Raw genomic sequence first — 25385 nt, forward strand, 5'->3', positions numbered from 1 at the left:
AGTTTATAAAAATACTTTATTTTAAAGACTCTCAATAGGATTTCAACATCTTATTTTCGTATATACCAAGAAGATAATCAATATATTCAATATATTTTAATACATGATGAAAGTTGCTTCAGATCTACTATTAAACCTATACATATTGCTTAATAGAGAAGGGATGGCAAAAGCATGGATTCAAAGTTTTAATTAAATGTTACATAACTGGATTTTCTCACCACAAATTTAAAGTGAAACTTTCATATGGATACAATTTCACAAAGGTTACAAATATATATCAACTTACAACTAAAGGAAGTATTTACTATTTCTCAATATTGTAAAAATCTAACTCCATAATTACTTCCTTTAAAGAAAAAAATTCTTCTCATATTAAAAAAAAAAAATCCTCACACAGTATAAAAAGTCCACATTTCTCTGGAAATGCATACATTCACCTAATAGTAAGATCCAAAATGAGAAGAATTACTATCTCCAGAAGAGGTGGGGGGAGGCAGGGGCGAGGGGGAGGAGGTGGGGGTAAGGAGTATGGCATGGGAAGTAGTGGATGAGGTGCCATGTTAGGTACTGCCCAACCCATGTTTACAGAAGGTGGTGGTGGAGGTGGAGGTGGCAGTGGAGGAGGAAGTGAAAAATTATGCATGTCGAACACTGGCGGAGGAAAGGGATACTGCGGCACGACGAGATTATCTTGTCTCTGAGGCGGAAACCCTGACGTCTCCAGAGACCCATGTTCTGAATTATAGAACTGTGGCGGAGGCGGCCTGCCGCGGAACGGGCGAGGATGCCCGCCCCGGGGAAATCCTCGTGTGAATTCTCTGTTGCGATAGCCTTTTGAATGCTCTGAAGCAGCGCCATGGGCATTCCAATTCTGATGTACTTCTGCGAAATTTTCACCTTTGAGCAGCGCAAAAAAAAAAAAAAAAAAAAGCATAAAAATAAAATTAAAAATCTTAATACATCAAAAAAAGACTAAATATCATTTAGAAAAAAGTGCAGCTCACTGCCCGTGTTAATTTAACGTCATGCGTAGGAATGCTATGTTTTCTAGGATTTGCCATCGGTGAGTATTCTCAGGGCAAATGGGAAATGGGTTAAAATTTCAATAATGCGTTTTCTTTAACTTCCAGTATGTCTTGTGGTAGTTATAAAAGTGTAAGGCTTAAAATTATCAAATTTAAAACTCCAAAAGGCCAGTGAATAAGGAAAGGGAAAGTCTAGCAAAACAGACTTTTAGACAATAACCACTCATCCCCAGCCGGATGCCACAGAGGAAACTGGACCACACCCCCAGCCACATTTCCAAAGGCGAATGGGGACCCTAGAATGCCACCTTTGACCAACCGACCAACTGTAATGAGATGGCTCCCACCAGAGTGGTGTCAGAGGCGGCTGAGCAGGAAGCCAGTCACAAGGCCTCTCTGAGATGACATTGGAGGTCACGTGGGGAACCTGGGCTTCCACCTCTGCTGGCAGTGACACATTGTTCTTCCACCTCCGCCCTGGGTGGTGTCAGAGAAGACCTAGTAGAGAGTCAGGGCTTTCCTCGCCACCCAGAGGTAACAAAGCCGTCCCCCATGAGTGTCAGGGTGGCAAGAATGAGGCACACTCCTACCACGCACAAGAGGAGCCCTGCTCTTGCCCAGTAGTAACCAGGCCTCTGGCCAGAGATGTCAACAGAGGTTGAGAAGAAAACCTGGACGTCTAGCTCTACCCGATAGTAATAGTAATGAGGTGACACCCTCCTCCTTCCCTTCCCCGTCAGAGCAGTTCGAAAAACAAAACTACTAAAATAGAAAATTTAAATAAGAGCTAGTGTCTCCTAACGTAATACCCAATATGTCCAGGTTTCAACTAAAAATCACTCGTCATACCAAGAAGATTCCAAATTCAATGAAAACAGAAAACTAATTGAAGCCAATACCAAGATGACAAAAGACGTTAGAATTATCTGAGAAATATTTTAAAAGTCATCATAAAAATACTTCAACAAGAAATTATGAATACATTAAAACAAATAAAAATAGAAAGCCTAAGCTATAACAAAAAAAAGAAGATACAAAGAAACAAATAGAAATTTTAGAACTGAAAATTCAATAGAACAGTTAAGATGTCAATTCTCTTCAAACCAATATACAGGTTTAATGCAAATCCTATCAAAATCCCAGCAAGACTTTTTGTCAATATAGATTATTCTAAAATTCATATGGACAGGCAAAGGAGCTAGAATAGCTCAAATAATTTTGCAAACTTTTGGAAAAAAATAGGAGAAAATCTTTGAGATGTAGATAGAATTAAGAAATTTTTGGATTCCATAAAAGGAAGTTTGATAAAATGGGTTTAATCAAAATTAAAAATTTTTTTTTCTGCAAAAGACTATTTTAAGAGGATGAAAACACAGGCTAAAGACTAGAAGAAATTATATACAAACTCATAATTCAAGAGTTAAAAAACAGAAATACAATTAGATAACAGAAAAAGACAAATACATCACGGAAAAAGATATATAGTAAATGAAGCATTAGGAAAATGCAAGTTAAAATCACAGATATCGTCACACACTATGAGAACAGGCAAAATAAAAAATAGCGACAACACTATATGCTGGTGAGAATGTAGAGAAACTGAGTCACTCATACATCAGTGATGGAAAGGTAAAGTAGCACAGCCACACTGAAAAACATACAACCATCATATAGTCCAACAATTGCACTCTTGGACATTTATCTGAGAAATGAAAATGTGTTCACACAAAAACCTGTACACACATGTATAAAGCAACTTTATTCCTATAACCAAAAACCATTAACAACCCAGATGTCCTTCAATGCACGATGGTTAAACAATCTGTGGTATACTCATATTGTGGAATACCGTAACTCTGGAGAAATTTGACACATACAACAATCTAGATGAATCTCCAGAATATTATGTTCAATGACAAACGCCAACCCCGAATGGTAACATATTATATGCTTCCATTTATATAAGCATTCTTGACATGACAAAACATATTGCAGAAATACGGAACAGACTACTGGTTGACAGGAGCTGAGGACGAGTTAGGGAGGAAAGTGTGAGTGATTAACTATAAAAAGGCAACATGAGGGATATTTCTCTGTGGTGGAAATGTTCTGAATCTTGATTGTATCAATATCAGTATCCTGGTTGTGATATTTTACTGCATAGTTTTGCAAGACATTACATTACAGGAAACTGGGTAATGGGCATACAAAATCTCTCTGTATTATTTCTTACAACTGCATATAAATCCTTAAAAAGTTTAGTTTTAAAGAAAGGAAAAATGAAACAGAAAAGGAATAATAAAAGAAAAAGCATGTTAAAAAATAAAATACCTTGATTTAGGTATTAAGTACCATATCATTTAATTCTAAACAGGAAGCAAATATGTTTAAGAAAAAGTGCTCACGAGTACAAATGACTCTAACAAAGCTTAAGTTTGCCTTTTACCCCTTAGTTAGCCATTTTTACGTCATTAAGTTTGAAAAACTACCAGTGAATATTCCTTGTTACTCTCTCCCACCACATTCCATGTGTAAAATGACTCCAGTGCTGGCTGGATGGCCGGAGGTAAAAAAAAAAGCCCAGATGTTTCCTTCGGTTTTATTACTGATGAACTTAAATACACGGAAGTGAAGATAAAAAATTACTATATATCACATTTACTCACCTGATTCATTAAATTCAGATTTGAACTTTTTCCGGCCTTGAATCTGAGTTTTTTTCCTCTGTCTAGCTTCTTTTTCCTTTTCGTCATCACTGAAGTCTAAGGCCTGACAGAAAAATATAGATTTATGTCACATGAATTCAATGGTACGTACTTGGAGGTGAGAAGAATAAGCCTATTATTTGAAACTGACCCTGGAAAATACTCTTTTTGACACTAAATATTTTCCAGTAATATTTGAATTACATAAGATAGAAAAATAAAGTATTTTTTGATAAATGCCTAAAGACTCTTAATTGACACAGTCCAGTAATCAGATGAATACTCAAGGCTTTTTTGGTTGTTGTTATGATTTTTTTTAATTCTTAGAAAGCTTCATAGATAACTTTAAAATGCCAATCTTAACAACCTTCGGATATGGCTATTCATTAGCTAGAAGTCTAACTTCCAACTTAAAGTCAAGATTCATCATAGTGCCAGCTGCCAAAAATGCTAAAGAAAAGACTAGTTAGGAACAAGCAAATAACATAAAGTATCAGATCTAATATAAAAATAGAAGAGAATTTTATACCTGTCATTCATTCAAAAATTTACACATGCTAATTATATTCCAGGCACTGTTCTAAACATTTAATAGGTATTAATTTTTTATTAAGATAATGTCGAGTATAGAAAAGGCGATAAATAAATAATGAGGCAAAGTAAGGGTAGAGAAAATCACCAGGGATGCTATTTAGATAGGACTGCAAGAAAATGTTTGACAAGTAGATACAAGCATGACCCAACTTCCAAGGGGAAATCATTTTAAATTACAAGAGGAAAAGTCAGATATAACTAAGAATTGAGATTCGCTGTTACAATCTACCAAAAAAACAAGATTTATAAGCTACATATGTTATAACTTCTACGATTTCTTAATATTCAGGCATTTTATTATTCTATTAATAGAATACAGATATTAAGTTTCATAAAAATATATGAAAGCAGGCTCACTGTGTATGTATGTATGCACATTTTAAAAGAAGACACAAAATGTATAAGTCTTTGTATGGGATTTTCAGTAGGGTACTGCTGAAATATATTCTAGATCAAATCTTTCATGAAATGAAACAGCTCAGATCTATAATCAAATTTGAAAACATCAACTGATTTTAGTACCTTCACATACATGATTTTTTATTACTGATCTTAATGTGCTAAGATGTTTAAGTTCTGGTTAAGTCTGATATCTACCAGACAGTTGAAAGTACTGAGATCAGATGGAAAACATTTCCTTCTCTGAAATGTTCAGTGAATGAGAAAAATAGATAAATAAATAAATCAGTGAACAAGTGCTATGATTTAGTGCTATGGGAATATAAAGCTGAAGAAAGAGAAAAAAGGGCAAGGGAGACTTGGTATGGGTAACCCAAGATAAATCTCTAATGATGAGTTAGCAGTGAAAATAAATAAAAGGAAATATCCAAGAAGTAGAAATGTGGAGAGAGGAACAGTATAATAGAGAAATGAAATGGTTCTGCATGGCAAAGTGAAAGCTTCTTATATAGAAAAATCAGAGACAATCTAATTAGAGAATAAAGAATCTTATTGTACCATTTTAAATAAATGGGCATCATCCTAAGGGCAGAGAGGAGGTATTAAAGGATTTTAATTGGCAACAGTTAATTTAGAGAGACTATTTTGGCAATATTTTGCTATCACCTCCTAAAATAAAAAAAAATTCACATTTTCCTTATATACAAATTAATTTAAATTTGTATTCATTAAACATATTTATTCAACTAAAAATTAAATACATTAAAAATGAATAAATAATTATTAGCTCTTTTATGTAAGCCTAACACTTTCTATTTTCACGGCATGATTTTTCAAGAAAGTTTAAACACCATGAATTCCAAATTCTAATATATGGTCAACACCAGGCAATAATTCTAAACTACAAAAAGTCATTATAATAAAATAAACTTTAGACTCTCAGAGTTTTGCATATTATAGAAATAAGGGACAGATAACCACTTAGAAAAAAATTCTATTAAGTATGTCGAAGTTTACTTTTATAATTAACCTAATCAAACCAGTACCATAATTAATAACTTCAATGCTTACGTCTGAAACAACAGAGATATATAAAAATATCTGCATTTCACAAGACATATCTTTCAAGATATTCCTTTGTGAAGTTTTGAATATTTTAAAAGCATGTAATTTCAGTAATAAAATACTCTAGAGATAATGAACAACATTATGAATCTTCAGGGCCTTATGGAAATCACGTGTACTAGAAAATATACTCCCATGGCAATGTGGATACTAAACTTAGTCACTCACTGGTTAAGTGACCCTCTGAAGATAGCATTACTTAATTCATGCCTCAGTAAAATTAGAAATTAACAAAGACTGTGAATCTTCAACATTGTGTGAGAGCATCTAAAACGAATAGTTATATCTACAAATATCAAAAATTTATAATACTGAGAAACTTCATCAGAACTACTGAGCACATATAAAAACTCTTACTAATAAACTATATTTTTTCTTTCATATTGTATAAATTCATACTATTTTTAAGGAATGTATACACTCATTGCTCTAATGTTACTATTACTATAAAAATAGTATATCTTAAAAACTTAAAAAGAAAAGAAAATATGCTTAAACATCTCCATGAAAAATTAAATCAAATAATCCTAAACACTAGTCCACATCTCTAGAAACACTATGGGACATAAAACTAGTCTTGCTGACATAGATTCAAAAAAGAAAATCAAGAACTCTCTTTTTAAGAAGGAAATTATATTGTAAAAACTGGAGAATTAGGTAGATTCTAATGCTTTTGTACCTCCAAAAGAAAGGCAGCATATTAAAAGCACCATTAATAAATATCTTCATGTCTCACATGGTGAAATTACTAAACTGAAGAATAACATTTTTAAAAATAATGACAATTCTGCCTTTATCAGTTGTCCAAAAAAGTGATTAAAAAGGTAGGAAATTACAAGGACAATGACAAGCTGATAATTATTAAAATGTGACTGAAAATATTTTTTTTAAATGATCAACCAACAATTCTTTTTGAAAGGCAGAAAGCAGCCATCCGGGAGAGGGGGAATGCACATGGGCTCACAGGAGGCAGTGTGAGCAGCATTAAGGCCCTCCTTATGCTTGAGAATGATGAATTTATAGGATTAAGCCCTGCCTTATTTTCTAAAATATTGTATAAAAAGACATATTTACATCAAGTGGTGGTTCCTGATCATTCTTCCATGATGCATCCGATCCCCTATCCCTAGGAAGAGAAAACAAAAAGTCGAAGTACTGGTTAAGATTCTGATAAGCACTTAATAACTTAATGGTGTGAAAAATAATAAAATAGAAGACATAGCTCCTCTTAATTTTGCAATATATATGAAAATAAGAACAAAAAAGGGACCATTTATATTTCCTTTACCTTGTTTCAGAAGATATGGGAAGCTCATAAGAAAAACATAACTGTTGACACACATACATATTAGGATTGGGGTAGCAGAATAAGCCACGGCTGTGGTGTACACAGGAAATGGTTTTGCAGTTCATAAGCATCTCCAGATGCTATTACTGGAATACATTCATAATACTTGAGCTTGATTTATAAAACTCACTTCGATAAATGCCTATTCCACACCACTTATAGGTTAGATGCTGTTTCCACGTGCTAAAGAACAAGCATAAGGCATTCCCTTATCTAATATTTTACAGGTTTAATGGCAAAGATAACAACATGAAATGCTTTTCCTTCTATTTACTTGAGGAATATCGACACTACTCCATGAGCAACCAAGGCTCATTCCAATAGTGATTCTCAAAGTAGAGAGCGTAAAATAAAGGTTATCTAATTTGGGGAAGAGGAGGAGTTTTGAAGATTCTGAAGGACAGCATAATCATAAGCATTAATTACTTTTGGTGAAAAGTTTTATACTCTATGACTGACAAAAGTACATATATCAATTATGAATATAATATCAATTTCTGAAAGGTCATTTTAATCTTATTTTTTAATTTTTTATTTCACAATCTGACATTCAATCATAGTAAAATATTACAAAGTATTAGGAGATGTCTTCACTGCTTTAAACTACATCTCAAAAACAAATGAGATTCTCAAGAATTCATTAAAATCAGTAATCCATTAATCTGTAATCCATAAAAATCAATTTACAGATGTCAGAGGACTGGCACAATATGAAAGACATTACGTTTGCTCTGAAATTTTGGTTCAGAACTTTGACATTGTATATGAGGCATTACCAGTGATTTTTCCACCACTTAAGTTTTACTTCTTAATTATCACCTTGTACCTATACATTTAACATAACTCCAGTATTCCTTTTTTTTTGCATACATGCCCATCTGTGGTGCCCTTAGCCTAAAGTTTAAAGATAGAAGTGGGAAAAGTGCTCTCAACTAGTGCATTTCTCACTGAAGAATCAAAATCTACTAAAGAAGAGATCAAGTGACATTTCAAAAAGTACTTAATCTCTTCTTTAGCTTAGCTCCTCTCCATCTCGAAGGCAAAGTACTGCACTGAGTTTCCATGACAAATAAAATATAGTCTGGAATAGAACAGGCTTTGTCAGGTGGGGCCTCTACAGGATAGGCCTAATTTCCCAATTCTTTAGTTTACTGTTATTTCCGTCAATGACTGAAGTTTTGTTCTTGTAAATCAAGAACAAAGACTGCTTGTATTATTTAAAATCCATTTAATAAATACCTTCAGAAAACCTTTCGGCTTATGTTTTAAGTTAAAATATTTTATTTGTCAAAACAAAATATACAGCAACATCTTAATATGGGGAGAGGGAGAAGGAGGAAGGTAGATGGGGTAAAAGGGGTCAAATTTGTGGTGACAGAAAGAAATCTAACTATGGACAGTGAACACACAATACAATATATATATGCCTTACTGTTAAATTGTACACCCGAAACTTACTGAGTTTTGTTAACCAATGATAACATAATATAAAATAAAATAAATAAAATAAAATAAAATAAATAAAATAAAATAAAATAAAAATATTAAAAGCAGAATGAAATGGTGATTAAGGCATGATTTTAAAACACACTAAAATCTTTATGATTTTACTGTCTATTTAATTCACCTTTATTCTCAGTGGTCATTTATAAAAATTAACCTTACACAACCTGAAGAATAACTTAGGCATAAAGTTCCTTTAGATAATTATGTGGGTTCTTAAACATGAGTTAAATCAATTATTAGAACAAAATTTTCATATCTGAAATAATAAATGAAATCCAGCGACTTGATTTAATATATAAGCAGAACAGAGACCTTCTTATGCCCTACAACTGGGACTAGTACTTTTGGCATAGCACTACTCACTGACTGAAGCTCCTTTGTATTTCCTACAAAAACCACATCCCCAATGCGTCACTTATATTTCAAATTTCCAACTGAAAGAGAGCTAGACCTAAAAGGGACTGTGTCAAACTGAGTGCAGTCTTCTTGAATTTAAGATCTCTCGTCCCTCGCCACCTCTTGTGTTCTTTTCTTCCACTCCTAATTTGATGATATTTTAGTGGCTCATATCCATTACTTCTTTCCAAAGCATCCAACTAATTTTTATTTAAAAAGCTATTCTACCTTAACTATATGCATTGGTTTATACAAAAATTAAATTATGTAACAAAATTGACTGATATAAACAGCTCTACAACTAACACTAGGCAACATAATTAACACATGAAAATACACAATAAACCAGTGGGAGCATAAGTATTCAGAAATACTACTACCCATTTGCCATAGATGTCATTCAGCATATGTACAGACAAAATTAAGAGCACTGCTTTATTAATTCAGTCAGCCCTGCTTATCACCACTTGATAACCAACTTTGCAGTGACACATTTTAGTTGCTGCTTCTACAAGTTTATAATTTATAACAACCTGAAATCTACATATTTTTTTCTCTTGAGAATTATACAGTTTTATTAACTACTTAAGACTGCGAATGTAATCCAAAGAAAAGAAATCTAATTTTGGGAGGTGAACATGCAATGCAATATATATACAACATACTACTGAATTGTACACTTAAAATTTATTTGATTTTATTAATCAATGTCCCCTAATAATTTTAAATTAATAAAAATTAAATAAAATTAAAATAGCAAAAAATCTAAATGGTAACACTAATACTGAAGTAGCATGTATATAAAAGAATGTATATAATGTAAAAGTCAAAAAGTGTATATGACCCAAATGTATTCCTACTAGTTGATAAAGTCATTTTGGGTAAAAGATATAAATGATCTCTACCAATAAAATGTGAAAACAAATTTTGGCTTTCAGAGGCATTATTATGAAGATAAAAAACTCTTTGGAAGAGAGATCCCATTTAACTATAACAAACCACCATCACTGAGAATTATTCTTAAAACATAAACATTAGATAAGCAAACAACTAGCATGGTAATGAAGTTACTTACTGTTTAAGTTTTTCTGTGAATATATACTGGGTGAAGTCTTTCATTGATGGAGCAAAATACATAGTGTCCTTTATTTTAATACCTTTACTCTCAATGTGTTCTGAAGAATTAAACCGTAACACATAAAATGGATGTGCAACAGGTCCAAATATCTCAAATATCTACAAAATAGAAGAAACATAAAGCCCTCCTTTAACGTGTAAATGATTCAAAAATAATATTTAAATATTAGTAATATTTAAAACAGAAAACACTGATAATTGTTATAACAAGGTACTTTTGTCAATGTCAGAATAAAACCGTACTCATATTTGTCATCTTTGCATATTCATAAAGTTTTCATATTTTGATTATAAATACATTAGCTTTTTCCAGATTTCCTTTCTATGAATTTTAAAACAATTGTAGCAAGCTTGCCCTTTGCTAAATTCAAATCATTTAGTGGTACCAACTAGATGCAAATTATGAATTTTTATTTTTATTATCACTCTTTAAGTTGTAAGGTATGAAGAAAAGAATTATAATTAATAACTTCTGAGAGATAAAATGCTGTCTGTCATCTGGAATCTTGTAACAAAACTTAAAAGCAAGTTTCTGCTTCAATAAGTATTCAATTATTTCTACCATTTTCATACAATGCTTAACATTTTTATAAAATTAAACAACTTTTTCTAATTCAAAAGGTAGCAAAGTAGATTTGAACTTAAATTTGCTTATTTCTCAAAAACCAAAGATGCTATACAGCCTTTAATTTTTATGTGAAGGAATTACTTTTAGCACACAAATATTTTACTTCTGAAAATGTTTTATGAATGACAGGAAGTCTCTCATTTTCAAACTCTTCACAAAATACCTGTTTTTAAAAATGTTTCTGATAATAAATATATGTATATTATAGACACTAGACCATGACTAATGTCACTGTAGATTCTTCTAGTCTTTTCTATTAATAAATTTTCAAAAACTAGTTTCGTAACTGTTCCTTTTTAAAACCTAAAGTTGCATTAAATTTTTCCATGTTATGAATATTCTTCCTAAGTATAAATTCAGTGGCTATTTAAGATCCCTCTATAGACCGAATACAATGTGTTCAACTTGTCTTCTATTATAGATGATTTAGGCAGCTTCCAATTTGCTCAATAAATGATGTCATAATGAACATCTTTATATGTAAATTTCTACACTTCAGGTTTCCTGAAAATTGATTTGTCAGGGAACTCCATTACTGGAGCCAAGAGTATGACTGTTACTAAAACTCTTGATATAAATTACTAAATAACTTTCCAAATAGTTTGGACCATTTTAAACCAATTGCACTGAAAGTATCTGTTTTATTACATCCTTGGTTGGTTCTTGATTTTTATAGTAAATGTTCTCATTTTACACTCTTTAGAATATCATTCAAGCTTCTATTAATTTTCAGTAAGGCATAAAATAACTCAGCCATCAGGGTACCAACATTGTGTAGATGTGATTACTCTAAAAACAACTAGCAATATTAAAAACAATTAAAATGCCAATGTATTCTGAAATAACAGTAATAGCATCAAATTTTTAAGCTTTTTTTAATTTTAAAAACGAATAAGAAAATAGCAAGAAATTTGCTTTGAAAAAATTTAGAAAAAAAATAGACCTCTTTCTTCAAACCAAATTGCAAAGGATAGAAAGAATATACTGGAGCACATCTCTTACTGGCCCACATTACATAGATTGAAGTAAAACATCATCTCACTTGTCACATTTTTAAAAAGTCTTAAAAATGATTTTCATTTTTTTAACTCTATGAATATCAACAGATCTGATTCTTTAAGTTTGGACAGGGATAAAAAATATCTTTTAAAAAATTACCTATGAATCCATTAGTACAAGGTACAATAATCATTGTTTGTGATCTGGCACAAAAAGCTGCTTCCCAAGGGCTTGTTTCCTAGATGGCACGATTCCATTTCCTAACTGTGAGAAATGATTTCCCTACAGAAATGCCTTAATAGCTTCAGGCTTATGCACCTGCTGATTTGAACCAAAATGTAAGTGACATTCAAAATTCTTGGAAAAAAATCAAAAGACACTTAAGTTGCCTATTCTTAAGATCCGAAGTGTTTACGAGCCACAGCTACAATAAAATCGTGAAAAAGTTTTAAGTAAATTAATACCACATACAGCTGGCAACAGGAAGGTACATTTTGGAATCAGGGTATGGCACACACCAGTACTGAGAGGTATTAGATTAGCAGACATCTGGTCCTGTCCAAACGTCCATAGAGATGTTTGGTCCATAATTAATATAAGTCCTACTTTTTTGCATAGTTAATATAAATCCCACTATATTACAAGATTCGAACCCTGCCCCACCTACCTAACCCTATGTGCCAGCTAGGCTACTGAGGCAAGAAGAGTTATTATTGGCAGTACAGCCACAACATAATTATCGAACCAATAAAACATGATAGTACTTTTTATGTATTAATTACGTATTAATTCTGTAAACCCGAAGTAGAAATAAATGTAATGAGCTATTTGAACCCAGGGATGATTTATAAGTGTGAATACTTTGGACAGAAACAAATACAGACCAAATGTCCTCTAAGGAATATGTATAACCTTACCCCAAAGAGTCATGGGAAAACTTGACTGAGTTCACTCAAGCAATTTAGCTCACCCAAAGTTATAGAAAAAAAGCACTGAACAATGTTTTAAACAACTATCAGCTTCAAAGTATAGATTTTCAACTGGCTAATACCTGAGAGCTACAGTGTACTGTGAAGAACAACTTTAGACAAAGCAGGGCTCAGACCAGCCCCCTTCATCTCACAGTTCCTTAAACCTCTACTCCTGCTCAGTCTTTCCACCAGACTTCAGAGATTTTAAAACTTCCACACTACCTGACTAGACATAAAAGGAAAGGAAGGAACAGGCTGCGGAGATAGTGTGAGAAACAGAACTTAAGACAGTAATGTCTAAGCTATTTACTTTATGGTAGGCAAGTAGCCTTCTTTATGCTTTAAACAGTATATATTCTATAGAAGTATTCATATAAAAATATAACCCAAAAAACTGTAATCCAACTAATGTTTTATATTTGCCTTGTCATTTGAGAGGTAGTTTTCTAAGTGTCCTTCCACTTACGATACTTACCATCTTATTCAAAAGCAGTATTTTTCTGGTAAAAGACCTGAAAGGATTCCTGTCACACAAAGGGGTCACAAATACACACCACTACCACCGCATAGTACAGACATAGCATAGGGTTGGCTGGGAAAAAAATTAGAAGCAGAGAAGAGTATGTTCAGTCCTCCAACTTCTTATTCCACAGCACAGGCTGGGTTTAGATGTTCTGTATGCAACATGCCAAAAGTCCCAGCAGCTGGGGCCTGCCTGTGTCAGCTGGCTAGACACGCACAGAGGGCGCTCCAAGAGAGAGAATAAGTCTCACTCTCTGTCCTCTTCACACGCACCATGTTACACTTATGGGTGAGCCTAAGAGGGACTAGGTAACTCCCAGTTTCTCAAGGTAAAAAGAAACGTATTAAGGAATGTCCAGGCCCAGGAACACTGCTGGAGGGCTGTGCGTGTGGAGGGCCTAGATCTACATGCTGCCGCTCTGAGAACAGCCTTCAAAGAATGCCATTGGCCAAAGGCCTTACTGTCTTTCTAGCTGAGCCAGCTTTTCGCTAAGCTACCAAAAGGAGGAAGGGGAAAATGAACTTCCACAGCCATCCAGAATTGCCTATCGATCATGTTATATACTATTTGACTTCCCATTAATAAAGAGTATTATAATTTATTGATTAAATCAAATAATTAGTTCAACCACTGTGTGTATTATACAAGTGATTACACAAGTTACTGAGGGGGAAAAAATTATATCAATATAACACGGAGATTTTCACAAAACCATCAGATACTACTGGCTAAAACTGTAATAAAAAGCATTCTTTAAAAAAAAAAATCCATAAAAATTCCTATCCAATGATATTTGACAGGGAAATAGATCTTGTTTTGGTCTATTAAAAAGTAAAACAAACAATAACAATAAAAACTTGCTCTGATAAATACCCCAAACTAAATGCAAAACAAATAACCAACAAATTCATATCATAATAATAGGTGGCATAGGTTGGTCAATTTTTTAACAATCCCTTATATTAAAGAACTAAACAATAAAAATGGAATTTCATTCATCATTTATCAAAAAGAACAAAGCAATATTTGGTTATTATTAAATCATTAGTAATGGGCAAAAGTAAAAGTACAAATCTGAGGTTGCCCTCCTAAATCAGTGGGAAGAGGCAGGGAGGTAAATGGAAGTGAATAAGACCAAGTAGATTGTAAATTCAATTTGCTTTTTAACTTTGTGATTTTTGAGTAAATGGAGATAATTTCACTTCCTTACAGGATTTCAGTGCATTTCTAAAAATATTCAAAATATTTATCACTATGGCTCATTACTACTATTATTATTCAAGAGCAGAGGGAAAAGAAAGACTATGCAAAACCCTGGCATTGAAGACAAACTCATTTATTGTCTAGATAAGATAGGCTAAAGATCAAAAACAGATTCAATTTCATTTTCTGGCCACTGGTTTGTTTAACTAATACTCTCGACTCTTCCTCCAACTCTCGCCATTATTTTGAGGAATTATTTCGAGGTGTTTAGATTTATAACCAAATATATTTAAAAGACTTCTCATTTCTTGAATTTACATAGTTTTCTATGTAAAATTTAGAAATAGATTTATCTCCCTAGACATATGTCACATGGCTAAAGTTAAAGGTGTAAATATTACATTTTTATCTGATGCCTTTTAAAGTCAAATGACAGAAGAGCTGAATACTAACAATATTAGTCACAATTATAGGACTGAGAATGCAAATGTATTAGATACGAGACATGTGAATTTACGAGTTTTTAATTAGTGAAGTGTTGGGTGTATTGAAATTAAAATTGTCTACACTACTTATAGGAAAGGCAACTGTCATGAAATCATAAATAAAAGGAATTGTGGAAATAATCAGTTTCAATTCATAGTTTGAAAAATCAAGAAGTATGTTTCCCTTACCAGTCTCTCCTTCCCTCTTCTACTTTCTTGAGGACAGCAAGAAATGTTTTGTTTTTGCACCAGGGCAGAATGTTCCATTTCTCCTAAAGAAGTTCTGTACCAACTGGCACGGAGAGCTTACTCAGAGCACAGTCATCTACTAATTTCTCATTCCTTTTTTCTCTCAACCTTCTCTGAGGTTAAGCGGCCTAGGTTTTCTCTAAAGCCTGATGATGGCACTGGCAGTGCCCAATATTTGAAACAAAAGTACTGAGCCTAAGTATCTGAAAGGAAAAAAGTACAGCACTATCCTTCAGGCATTAAAAAAGACATTCTTCCCCTCGCAAACTTTTCTCAAGAATTGACAAAATATATTAGCTCTAGACTCCAATTAATTCTCCCTCTGACTGCTTTACAATCCTAAGTGACTCACGTCTCTTTGGTGAATTAAGACTGTCAACCTAAAAAAAAAAGTATGTAGGTGGTACAAGGTGGCAGGACCCTAATAAAAACCTGATCCCTTTCTAATCTATGTTAGAATGGAATAGAAGGAAGAGGCAAAGAAAAGGGAAGGTTATGTGAGCGACTGAACAACATAGTTCAAAATATATGTTTTTCTGATTAAATGAAAATTAGTTATATCTCCTAGAATAAAAAAAGAAGCCAACTGTTGCTTATCTGGAAAAAACTAAACCCCAGAAAGTTGCTTCTCCAAAGAATAGCAGCTGGTTTCTATTGGTTTGTTTTCAACTTAATATACATTTACTTATTAGCATGTATAATTTCCAAAGGACTATATTTTGTGCAGTGGAGAATACTGAGGTGAATAAAACTCTGTCCCTACTGCCAGAAAAGGAACATTTGGTTAGTATTGATATTCTTGATCTTAGGTTTTATGTCCTCTGCTGACTGCTTAGAAATCTGTACCTAATGGGTAAACTATGGCCTTCCATATTAAGGATGGACATTCAAGGTTGTTCGATTAGTAAGATATGAAAAGGAACCCAACCTTATTGTGAATACTGAGGTACACATATTCCTAAACCCCTAGAATGTGCTTATGGTGACACTTTACTGCCATCACGGAAATCTTTTTCCCCTTAAAAAGACTGCACTTTCAGCTTCCAAATGAAGAAGCCAAAACCTAAAGTTTTCAGAGCTGCCACTGAAAGGGACTTGCAAACCAAAAAAGATTAAGAACTACTACACAGTGGAAGACTACTGCACTTAACTCTCGTACCTGGAGGGGAGGGAACTGTGTCTTCCTCAATATGAAGAGCTACTGCCTAGTAAAGTACCTGAGGAATATAAGGAAAAAATTCTATACCTGTGCACTGAATGACCAAAGAGGCATATAAAAGTATTTAACCTTTTACACACACAGACATGTAGTATTAAAGAAAATTGAAAAGGTACTAAGAGAATGTTCAATCTGAGAGTTCTGGATTGCTCATCTACTAAAATTAATAAACTCTTTTTAGGACAGATAGGGAAAGTCAGAAAACCAACAAAGAAACAGAAAAATGTGTAAGATTTAAATTATTTACAAACCTTTCCTGCTGCCTGTCGATCGCTTTTAAAAATTATAGTCTCCTCATTTACTGGAGGTAGGTTAGTCACAGATTCAATTATTACTGAAAAATGAAACAAAACAGATTACTTCAAGGTTTTATCAGAATACAGAATTTAAATAAGAGTTTAGGCTTTTATTCCAATATAATTTAAAATAAAACTTGAGGTAATACACCTCTAACTATTCCTCTTGGATAAACAAAATCTATTACCACATAGCACAGGGAAATAGGTTCTATATATTTTTATTTAATGCAAAAAAGTTACAATTCGAAGAAAAAAAAGTATAAAATCTCACTAAAAATTTGAGTCACCAATTAAAGAGCCAACAAATTCAGGCTGTGCACATTTTCTCAAGCAATTTTTACCCAAATATGTATAATCATATTTAGTTATAAAACTCCTGTTTCAGAAGAAATTAGTTTCTTTTTCATTCTAGACGTTCTTTTCTACAAAGCACTGATTACTTATTATATATATAAAAGTTAAAGACTTCACAAAAGCATCTTCCTCTAAACAAGTAAAGAATGTCAGTGCTCACAGAAATGATCACTTCCCTTCTCAAAAAGCAAAAGCATTATCTCACTAGTCTAATATGCTCCAATTCTTTTAAGTGCCACAAATGTTAAACAACTGATCTACCACAGCAAAGAGGAAAAAGTTTAATTTTTGAGAATATACATCACTAAATTTTTTGAGAATATACACCTAAATTTTTTCTATATACTTCAAGTCTAACACTATGTAATCAAGTAATTATCTGTTTGACTTATTTATGCATCTTATTAAATACCTAATAAGATAATTCAAATACTAGTAAATGTAACGACTCGAGAATCAGGTAGTTTTAGTAATTATAATTTTTGTAAAAAAATGTTTCACTTTGATCAAAATTTTGATTAAATTATAAAGTATAAATTATCTAAATATTCATTTTTTAAAATACTGATATGGACATTGTTAGTAAAAAGTCAAAAGATAAAGTCTCATTTCTACCAATGACTCGTTATACAACTGGTCATAAAAAGCAAGTGCCAAATTTTTCTTAAGTCCTGTATACTAAGGGGGCTGGTGGATAATCTAGGTCTTCTTCCCAGTTCAAAAATCATATGACTTTGTCAACTCTTCTAGTCTCAAGTATATCTTACCATGAGAGTTAATGGTAACTTCATTAACTTAAAGGTCTTTCATGTACCTACCTCACATCCTGGAGCTAAAAGAAGTCTATAACATCTAGTTCTCTTTTAATCCAACAGCTTCATATTTCACACCAGTACTACATGACAGATCATTCTAATTTACATGTTTATAAGAGAAAATCAAAAGCGGTAGGCAGAATAATACCCGCCCTACATCCTAATCCCTGAACTTGTGAATATGCAACATTAAATTTTTTTTTTTTCTTTCTGAAAATGTGATTAAAGTTAAGGACCTTGAGATGGAGAGATTATGTGGATTATGATACAGGCCCAATGTAAGGAGTCCTTAAAAGCAGAGAACCTTTACAGGCTGCTTTAAAGGTAAAGAAAAGGGGGCCATGAGCCAAGGAACGACTGCAGCTTCTAGAAGCTGAAAGGGGCAAGGATATGAATTCTCGGCTAGAGTCTCCACAAAAAAACCAAGCCCTGATAGACCCCTTGATTTTAGCACAGTGAGACCCATATCAGACTTCTGGCTCAAAGAACTGTAAAATAATAAATTTCTGTTGTTTTAAGCCACTAAATTTTTTAGTAATTGAATAGCAATAGAAAACCAATATTACACATCGAATAAAATTCTGGAGAAACACGTCCATAAAAGCATACTTTAAATTTGTATAATGACAATGTATTTATGGATTACTTAATAAGTAAAAACTGAATTTATCTGTTTAAAATTTATTAGTCAAAGTATGATTCAATTATTAGTACATGCTTGGAAAAAATCGATAATTTTTATTAATAAAGATATATACATACCTAATTGTTCAATAATACTTGAAACCATCCCAAGAGGCTTTAATTCAGTATCTCCAGGAAGAATAATAGTGAGCTCTTCAACTGAAGGTAGTTCCTATAATATAAAAAAACATTACTCTTCCTCCAGCTTCTTCAACAGCTTAACTAAAAAAAAAAAGAGAATACTTTTTTTTAAAGTACTATGCACATTTCTGAAAATGTAACATTAAGTAGTTTACCATCTCTCTTCAATGTTATCCTTTTTAGTGTGACAACACTTCTTCCCCTCCAGTTATCTCCCCACCTAAGTGATGCAATAGGTCTAACATCTGTACCCTAATCTAGACTGAGAACACAGACAAAAGTACCATTCAAGATTTTTCCAATCACGCTTGAACAAAAACCCAAAAACAATAGAAAAAAACTATTGTTAAGAAATACAAGGTAAAGAAAAGAGACAATGCACATAATTCCCAGAGACATTCCACTTGAAGAAAAATTATTCTACTGGTCACTACAATTTTTCCACGGAAAAGTTCTCGTTCTTAGCTGCCTTGATTTAGTTAATCAATTAATTTGACTGTGATTAAGTTACTGAATAGAGGTGCAGCATTCTTTTCTGGGACTGTGTGAAAAAGAAATAAATGTCTAGCCGCTTCAGGAAAAAATACAAAATTCCTAGAAACAGAATGTAAGCATCAGACTGGAAAAGCTGTGAAGGTGTTGCCTGGTATCTTCCCTCTCTAGGTTAAACACTAAATTTCTTAACATTTAAAGAGTTCTCTTTTCTGACCCAGCACCTAACTGTATCTCGGTTGCTATAGAAACTAGATATTGAAGTAGAGATGAAGTAGAAGAAAAACCTAAGAATAAAACTGACCTCAAGCTTTAAATTAAATAAAAAGAGCTTTCTATATCTTGACCTTTGCCAAAGGATCACAATTAACTCTTAGAACAAAGTGTTTCCTTAGGAAGCCTTAAAAGGGCAAAGATTCTATTAATGGCAGTTAGAAGTTAATCTGGGAGAAGATGACATTTGGAGAAATGTTGGAAAAGACAGGAAAACCTAAATAACACAGTGTACTGCAGATGAATGCATCATGGGTAATGATTTTCCTCTACAGGGGCTCAAAAAAGGTTTTTAACAAAATCATTTAATTAGATTAAAGCATAACTTGCTTCAGTGAGATGTTATTTTCTTATCCAGGATTACTTACTTACAGAGAGCCACACTAAGGGTCTCAACCAACGCAATGCAGAAGACTCACCTCTCTGTATGGGTAGCCTGCTGGTGTTGGAAGAAAACAATTGTGTTTTATGTATCAGAATTTTTCTGTACTTTTAGGAAGAGGACAACTACTTGTCATTTAATCATATTAAATATGGAAAGCCTTTTCTTGGCAAGACCATGATTTGAAAGTGGTTCGTGTGTATATCAGTATAGAGAAGGGAGTTCAGTTGTTAGAACAAACTGGTAAAGAATGTGATATGGAACAGCTTTGTTTAAGTTCTTAGCTAAAGAAACCCCACACTCTGTTAAATCTAAGACTGGAGAACTATCATGTTGGAAGACTGCAGACAGGAGGGCTTCACTGATATTTTAGAGGGCAATAGTGATACAGGTCTCACACTGATTCTGGTTCTGGGAGTGGCATTTTCTAATGACATTTTCTAATGCAGAAGGATAGTGATGAAATCTGCCCAGCTGCTTAACCAAATTACAGTAAGATCTAAAGCAAATATTTTAATTACTTTTGGGCTGTGATAACGCCTACTGATTAAATAAAGTCAAGAGTATAGTGGTAGAAGAAATGGTAGGACAGTTTCCAAAAGCGGAAGTGTTGTTAGATCTTTATGAAAACCTCTGAACTGGACAGGAGGCAGACCACATGTCCTTAACACTCAGGAGACAAAATCACTGTTATTCCAAATACTAAATAACTGCTCTTTGACCACAAAATGAAAGGCTCCTCGTTTTGCATTTTTCATTAGGAGAAATAAATGCAATATAATTATGTTTTCATAGAAATCTAAACTCTAATACTGTTTCAATTATTTTTTTAATTTTAAAGTATAAAAGTAATACATATTTCCGTTTTCAATAAAAGGAAAAAAGCACAGAAGGATGCAAGTAAAAAATAAATTCCTCTACCATATTTCTTTCAACCTCCTAATTCCTCTCCAGAAACAGCTGTTAGTCTTTCAAACATTTACTATGCAGATATAAACTTTCATAACTTTAAAATGTTTTACTTTAATAAAATATCGACATTTATCTGCCCTTTTAAAATTTTTACCATTATACACAATGACACGACATTCTTTCACATATATCTTTGAGTAGCTCCTGTGATAAATTCTTCTAAGTGGAACTGCTAGATCCAAAGATATAAACATTTTAAATTTTGACAGATATTGCTAAATTTCATTCCAAAAAAGTTATATCAATTCACACTTCCACAAACGACATTTTCCTACACTCTTGCCATCATGAGATGAAAATCTTTGCCAGGCTGATATGCCCAAAATAGTATCTTGCTCTAATGTGAATTTCTTCATTAAGCAGGAAGACTGAATATCCATCCTTCATGTTTCGTGGATATTTTTACGTATTTATGAATTCTCTGTATAGTTCACACATTTTTCTTCTGGTGGCTTATCTTTTTATTAATTTATAAGAGAACTTTGGTTTTTAAGAACATTTGCTCTTTATCAAATATGTAGCAAATACACACTCCCTTACCTCCCAGCATGTTTTTTTAGCATTTTGTTTAATGAATTTTGGTATTTTAATTTTTATGTAGTCAAATATATCAATGTTTTCCATTTTTTAGCTTTTGAGACAGACCTTCACTTGACCAAATTAAGTTTTAAATTCACTGATGTTTTCATGGCTTCTCTATTTTCATTTTTAATATTTGCATATTTGGTCCACTTGCAATTTTATTCTTATACAAAAGCAAGGTAGAAATTGGCTTTATCTCTACCCAAATAACTAGCCAGTTATTTCTCATTGAATGATCCATCTTTTCCCCTACTGACATGAAAAACAATTTTTAACATATACTAAATGTACTTATATATTTGGATTTTTTACTGAAATCTCCATTATGTCCTACTAACTTATTTCAGTGTTTAAACTGTTTAACAACTGTGTCTTTCATAACATATTTTAATATTTGAGAATAAGGGCTAGTTTCCCTATGCACTCCATCAATATTTTTCCCCTTTGAATTTTTCTAGCTAGTCTCACATGTTTATTTTACTAGGTAAACTTTAAAACCAGTTTGTTATATTAGTTTATTAGTATTGATTAAAATCACATTTAACTACAGTTGTCTTATTATAGGTTCTAAGTAGTCCTTAAGCTCATTCAAAACCATTTTATCTTATTTGCTCTTATAAATTACTAATTATTAAATATTACTTACTGCTATCATAAATGGATACTGTTTAAACACACAAAAACATGCTGAAATTTGTGTCTAGTGATTTTCTTGTGTATTCACTATATTACCATATTTTAAAAATATAAATCCTCCTTTTCAATATTAGGACATCACGTTTTTCACTTTTAAATATTGGTTGGTATTTCTAGAATGTCAAGCAATTGTGATGTCTGACGCTTTATTATGAATGTTTCAATATTAAACATAATGATTCATTTTGACTAGAATTTTTTAATAAGATTAAAACGTATATATTGATTGCTATCTTACCAAATTTTTTTAAAATCAGAAATGACTGAATTTTATCAAATGCCTTTTTACTATTTTTTGAGATTAATATAATATAATTTACTCTATGTTGAGCGGGTCAGTCTATAAGGTCTGGAGAAGTCCCAATATTCTGCTCTAAGGATGTCTAAGAAATATCCAGCATGAAGAAGATAAGGGAAGATACACTAAGCCAGAATATTTGTAGTGGGCAGAGACTCATTCTGTGGTCTAGAACAATCTGGCGGACCCTCTTAATTCCTGCTGCTACTCTATTTTCAACCTACATATTGACAGAACTAAAAGTTTCACCTACAAATAGAGATCTCCCATCTCGTGTAGAACCAAACTTAGGGAAAAAACAGACACAGACACTGCTATTTGTGATCTGATCACCACCACACTCTAATTCCAGCTCAGTGACCCCAGGACCGTGTTAACACAGTAATATATATACAGTTTCCTGGGCATTCCTAAAAAAGGCCAATGAAGACATTAACCTGGCTCTTAATAGTAACACACCTACCTATAAAAGCGATGTGCCTAAAATCTCTATCCCAAATACTCTGCAGAACACAAAAGGTATATAAAGAACTAAATACTGTACAAAAAACACATAAGACATAAGTGAGGTCAGTAACCAAAACCAAGCTTTGTACAATTCCAATGTGAGAATCTGTTACAGAATTTCCTTTGAAAGTCTAGTTAAGTCAAACAGTATATTTGCTTTGAAAATGGCAGACATTTGGGGGACTGAATCAATGGAGAAAAGATATATTTGTTCCTTTTAAGTGAGCAAGCTAGAAAGAAAGAACAAAAGGGGGGAAAATATCCAAAACTCCATTAACAAGAATTCACCCAAGCAACGTGCTTTCCATAAAGATTTTTGGCAGGTTTGAAGAGGTCAAACTTTAGGAGGTTCAAAGAGAAAGTTCCTTGGAATTCCATGCCAAGACAAGAGATCTTGTCTTGATGTCTGAATGTCAAGTGTCACTTCTTCCCTAACTACTAAGCCTAAAGTATTAGGTTACCCACAAGACTAGTCACTCTTTACCAAATTATCCTGTTGCTTTTCTTTCTTGTAAACATATTACTGCCTAACGTCCCATTTATTTCCTTTCTTAAAGTCTATTTCCCTAACTAGATAATAAATTCAACAAAAACTAGAACCTGGTCAGCCTTGCTCATTGCTGTATCACCCAGAACAATGACTAGCACATAGAAGTGCTTAGTATATATTTACTGAATGAATTGACTCATCAATCCAAGCTAAACAAACATCTCAGAAGAGTCAGTCTTTTTTCAGTTGTAGCCAAAATCAAATATTGAAAATATGATTCCTAGACTTCAAAAGAGAATCTTCAAAGAACAAAAAGGACCTCAACACAACCTTTTCAAAAAATAAAGTAAAAAAGGCAGGTTTCCAAGGAGGGTTCACTGCCAGGATTGATGCATAGATAGCTCAGGTTTGCAACAGCAAATATTACAATTATTAGATTAACACCTTGCTCCCTGATAACATAGCAGCTGTGCCCAGTAAGATAATGAATAAATCACCTCAGTCTCATAATCTCCTTTGAGGAAATAAAATCGATCACTTTGATTTTCCGTGAGTGGGGAAATGATGTGTATGTGTGACAGAAAAGAGAAAAACACAGACAGAATCTAATAAGGGGAAAAATGGCCAGAACACATACTGAAGGACGTGACCATTTTGACAGTGCACACACAATATGAAGAATCAGAAATAAAATGCATACTGATGAATTAAAAAATTAAAGGCAGAGACGATGAGGGAAACCTGGGATAGAAGGATCATCATCTGGTAAGCAAAAACCAAGCATACTGAAAATAACAGATGAAGGCTATTTATTGCAGGTTAGGAAGATTAAAGTGTGAAGTTGGATTACCCTACAATCCTCATGGAAAGATGGATGAGTGGATGGGAAAGACTCATTTTATTCTGCTTATCCAATAATAGACACTGCCTATATTATTTAAATATAATTAATTAAAATTAAATAAAATTTAAAACGTAGTCTTCAGTCCCACTAATCACATTTCAAGTGTTCCGTGGCTTAAGACAATAGCTTAAGCTCAAAGACTTAAAAACATTAAGACCACATGGATATAGAACATTTTCATCATTGCAGAAAGACCTGCTTTACATTTCTGCTTTACATTTTCATATATCTAAAGAGCCCTCCATTATAAAACATTTAATCAGATATCAACAACACCATTTTCAGCCATTAATACAGGTATAATTTTAAGACCACTTTATAACAGCATGCACCTTATTACTATGAAGTCTTAATGCTAACCTGAATATTCCACTTCGGAATAAAGATTTGTGATAAATCTCTACTTTCACAACTGTTATTTCCCAAAATTAAAATGAAACTAAATATCTGTTTTAGACGTACAGTATCTAAAACGAGATAAATATCTATGCTATCATTTAAATAAAATTATGTTTACAGACTCAAATATCAAGAGTAAAAATAGTTTTTCTGGACATATTTATTCGATACTTCTCGATGTAATAACAAAGGCAAGTAAAGGAAGAAAATATTTCACTCATATCATTATAAAAGAAAAGGCAACATAGAAATAAAAATCCCCAGACATCACAGCATTTGGCAAATGAACTACTGGAATTCAACACACTAAAGTAATTCGATCATTTTTTTCCTTGAACTTTACAGTTCCAATTCAAAGGCTTTATTAAGTGGCAAATGGCCCAAACAAATATAATTTAAGAAAGCTTGCATTCATCCTTCACATGACAAAATATACAAAATATACTACATTATTATTCAGAAACCAAATAAGGTCTATAGGATGAAAACTTGAAACACTGATGAAGTTGCATAAAAATCCAAGAGTTTTCAATACATGACACCTAAGTGAGATAGGAAATTTCTTATGAATAAAGAAAAAGA

At 32.7% G+C, this 25385-nt stretch overlaps 1 protein-coding gene across 1 annotated transcript in view; it reads right to left on the reverse strand.

The window, feature by feature from the left end:
* Nucleotides 1-25385, reverse strand: part of NAF1 (nuclear assembly factor 1 ribonucleoprotein) — a 30849-nt gene continuing 5464 nt past the window's right edge. Inside the window, 7 exon segments of the mRNA XM_039876279.1 lie at nt 1-505; nt 508-900; nt 3695-3797; nt 6926-6977; nt 10177-10337; nt 16767-16849; nt 18746-18839. Of these exon segments, the coding sequence (XP_039732213.1) occupies nt 441-505; nt 508-900; nt 3695-3797; nt 6926-6977; nt 10177-10337; nt 16767-16849; nt 18746-18839 (951 nt within the window). The 3' untranslated portion in view covers nt 1-440.

The sequence above is a fragment of the Pteropus medius genome, unplaced genomic scaffold (genome assembly GCF_902729225.1).
Source record: "Pteropus medius unplaced genomic scaffold, Ma_sr-lr_union100, whole genome shotgun sequence".
In the NCBI taxonomy this organism is placed as follows: Eukaryota; Metazoa; Chordata; class Mammalia; order Chiroptera; family Pteropodidae; genus Pteropus; species Pteropus medius.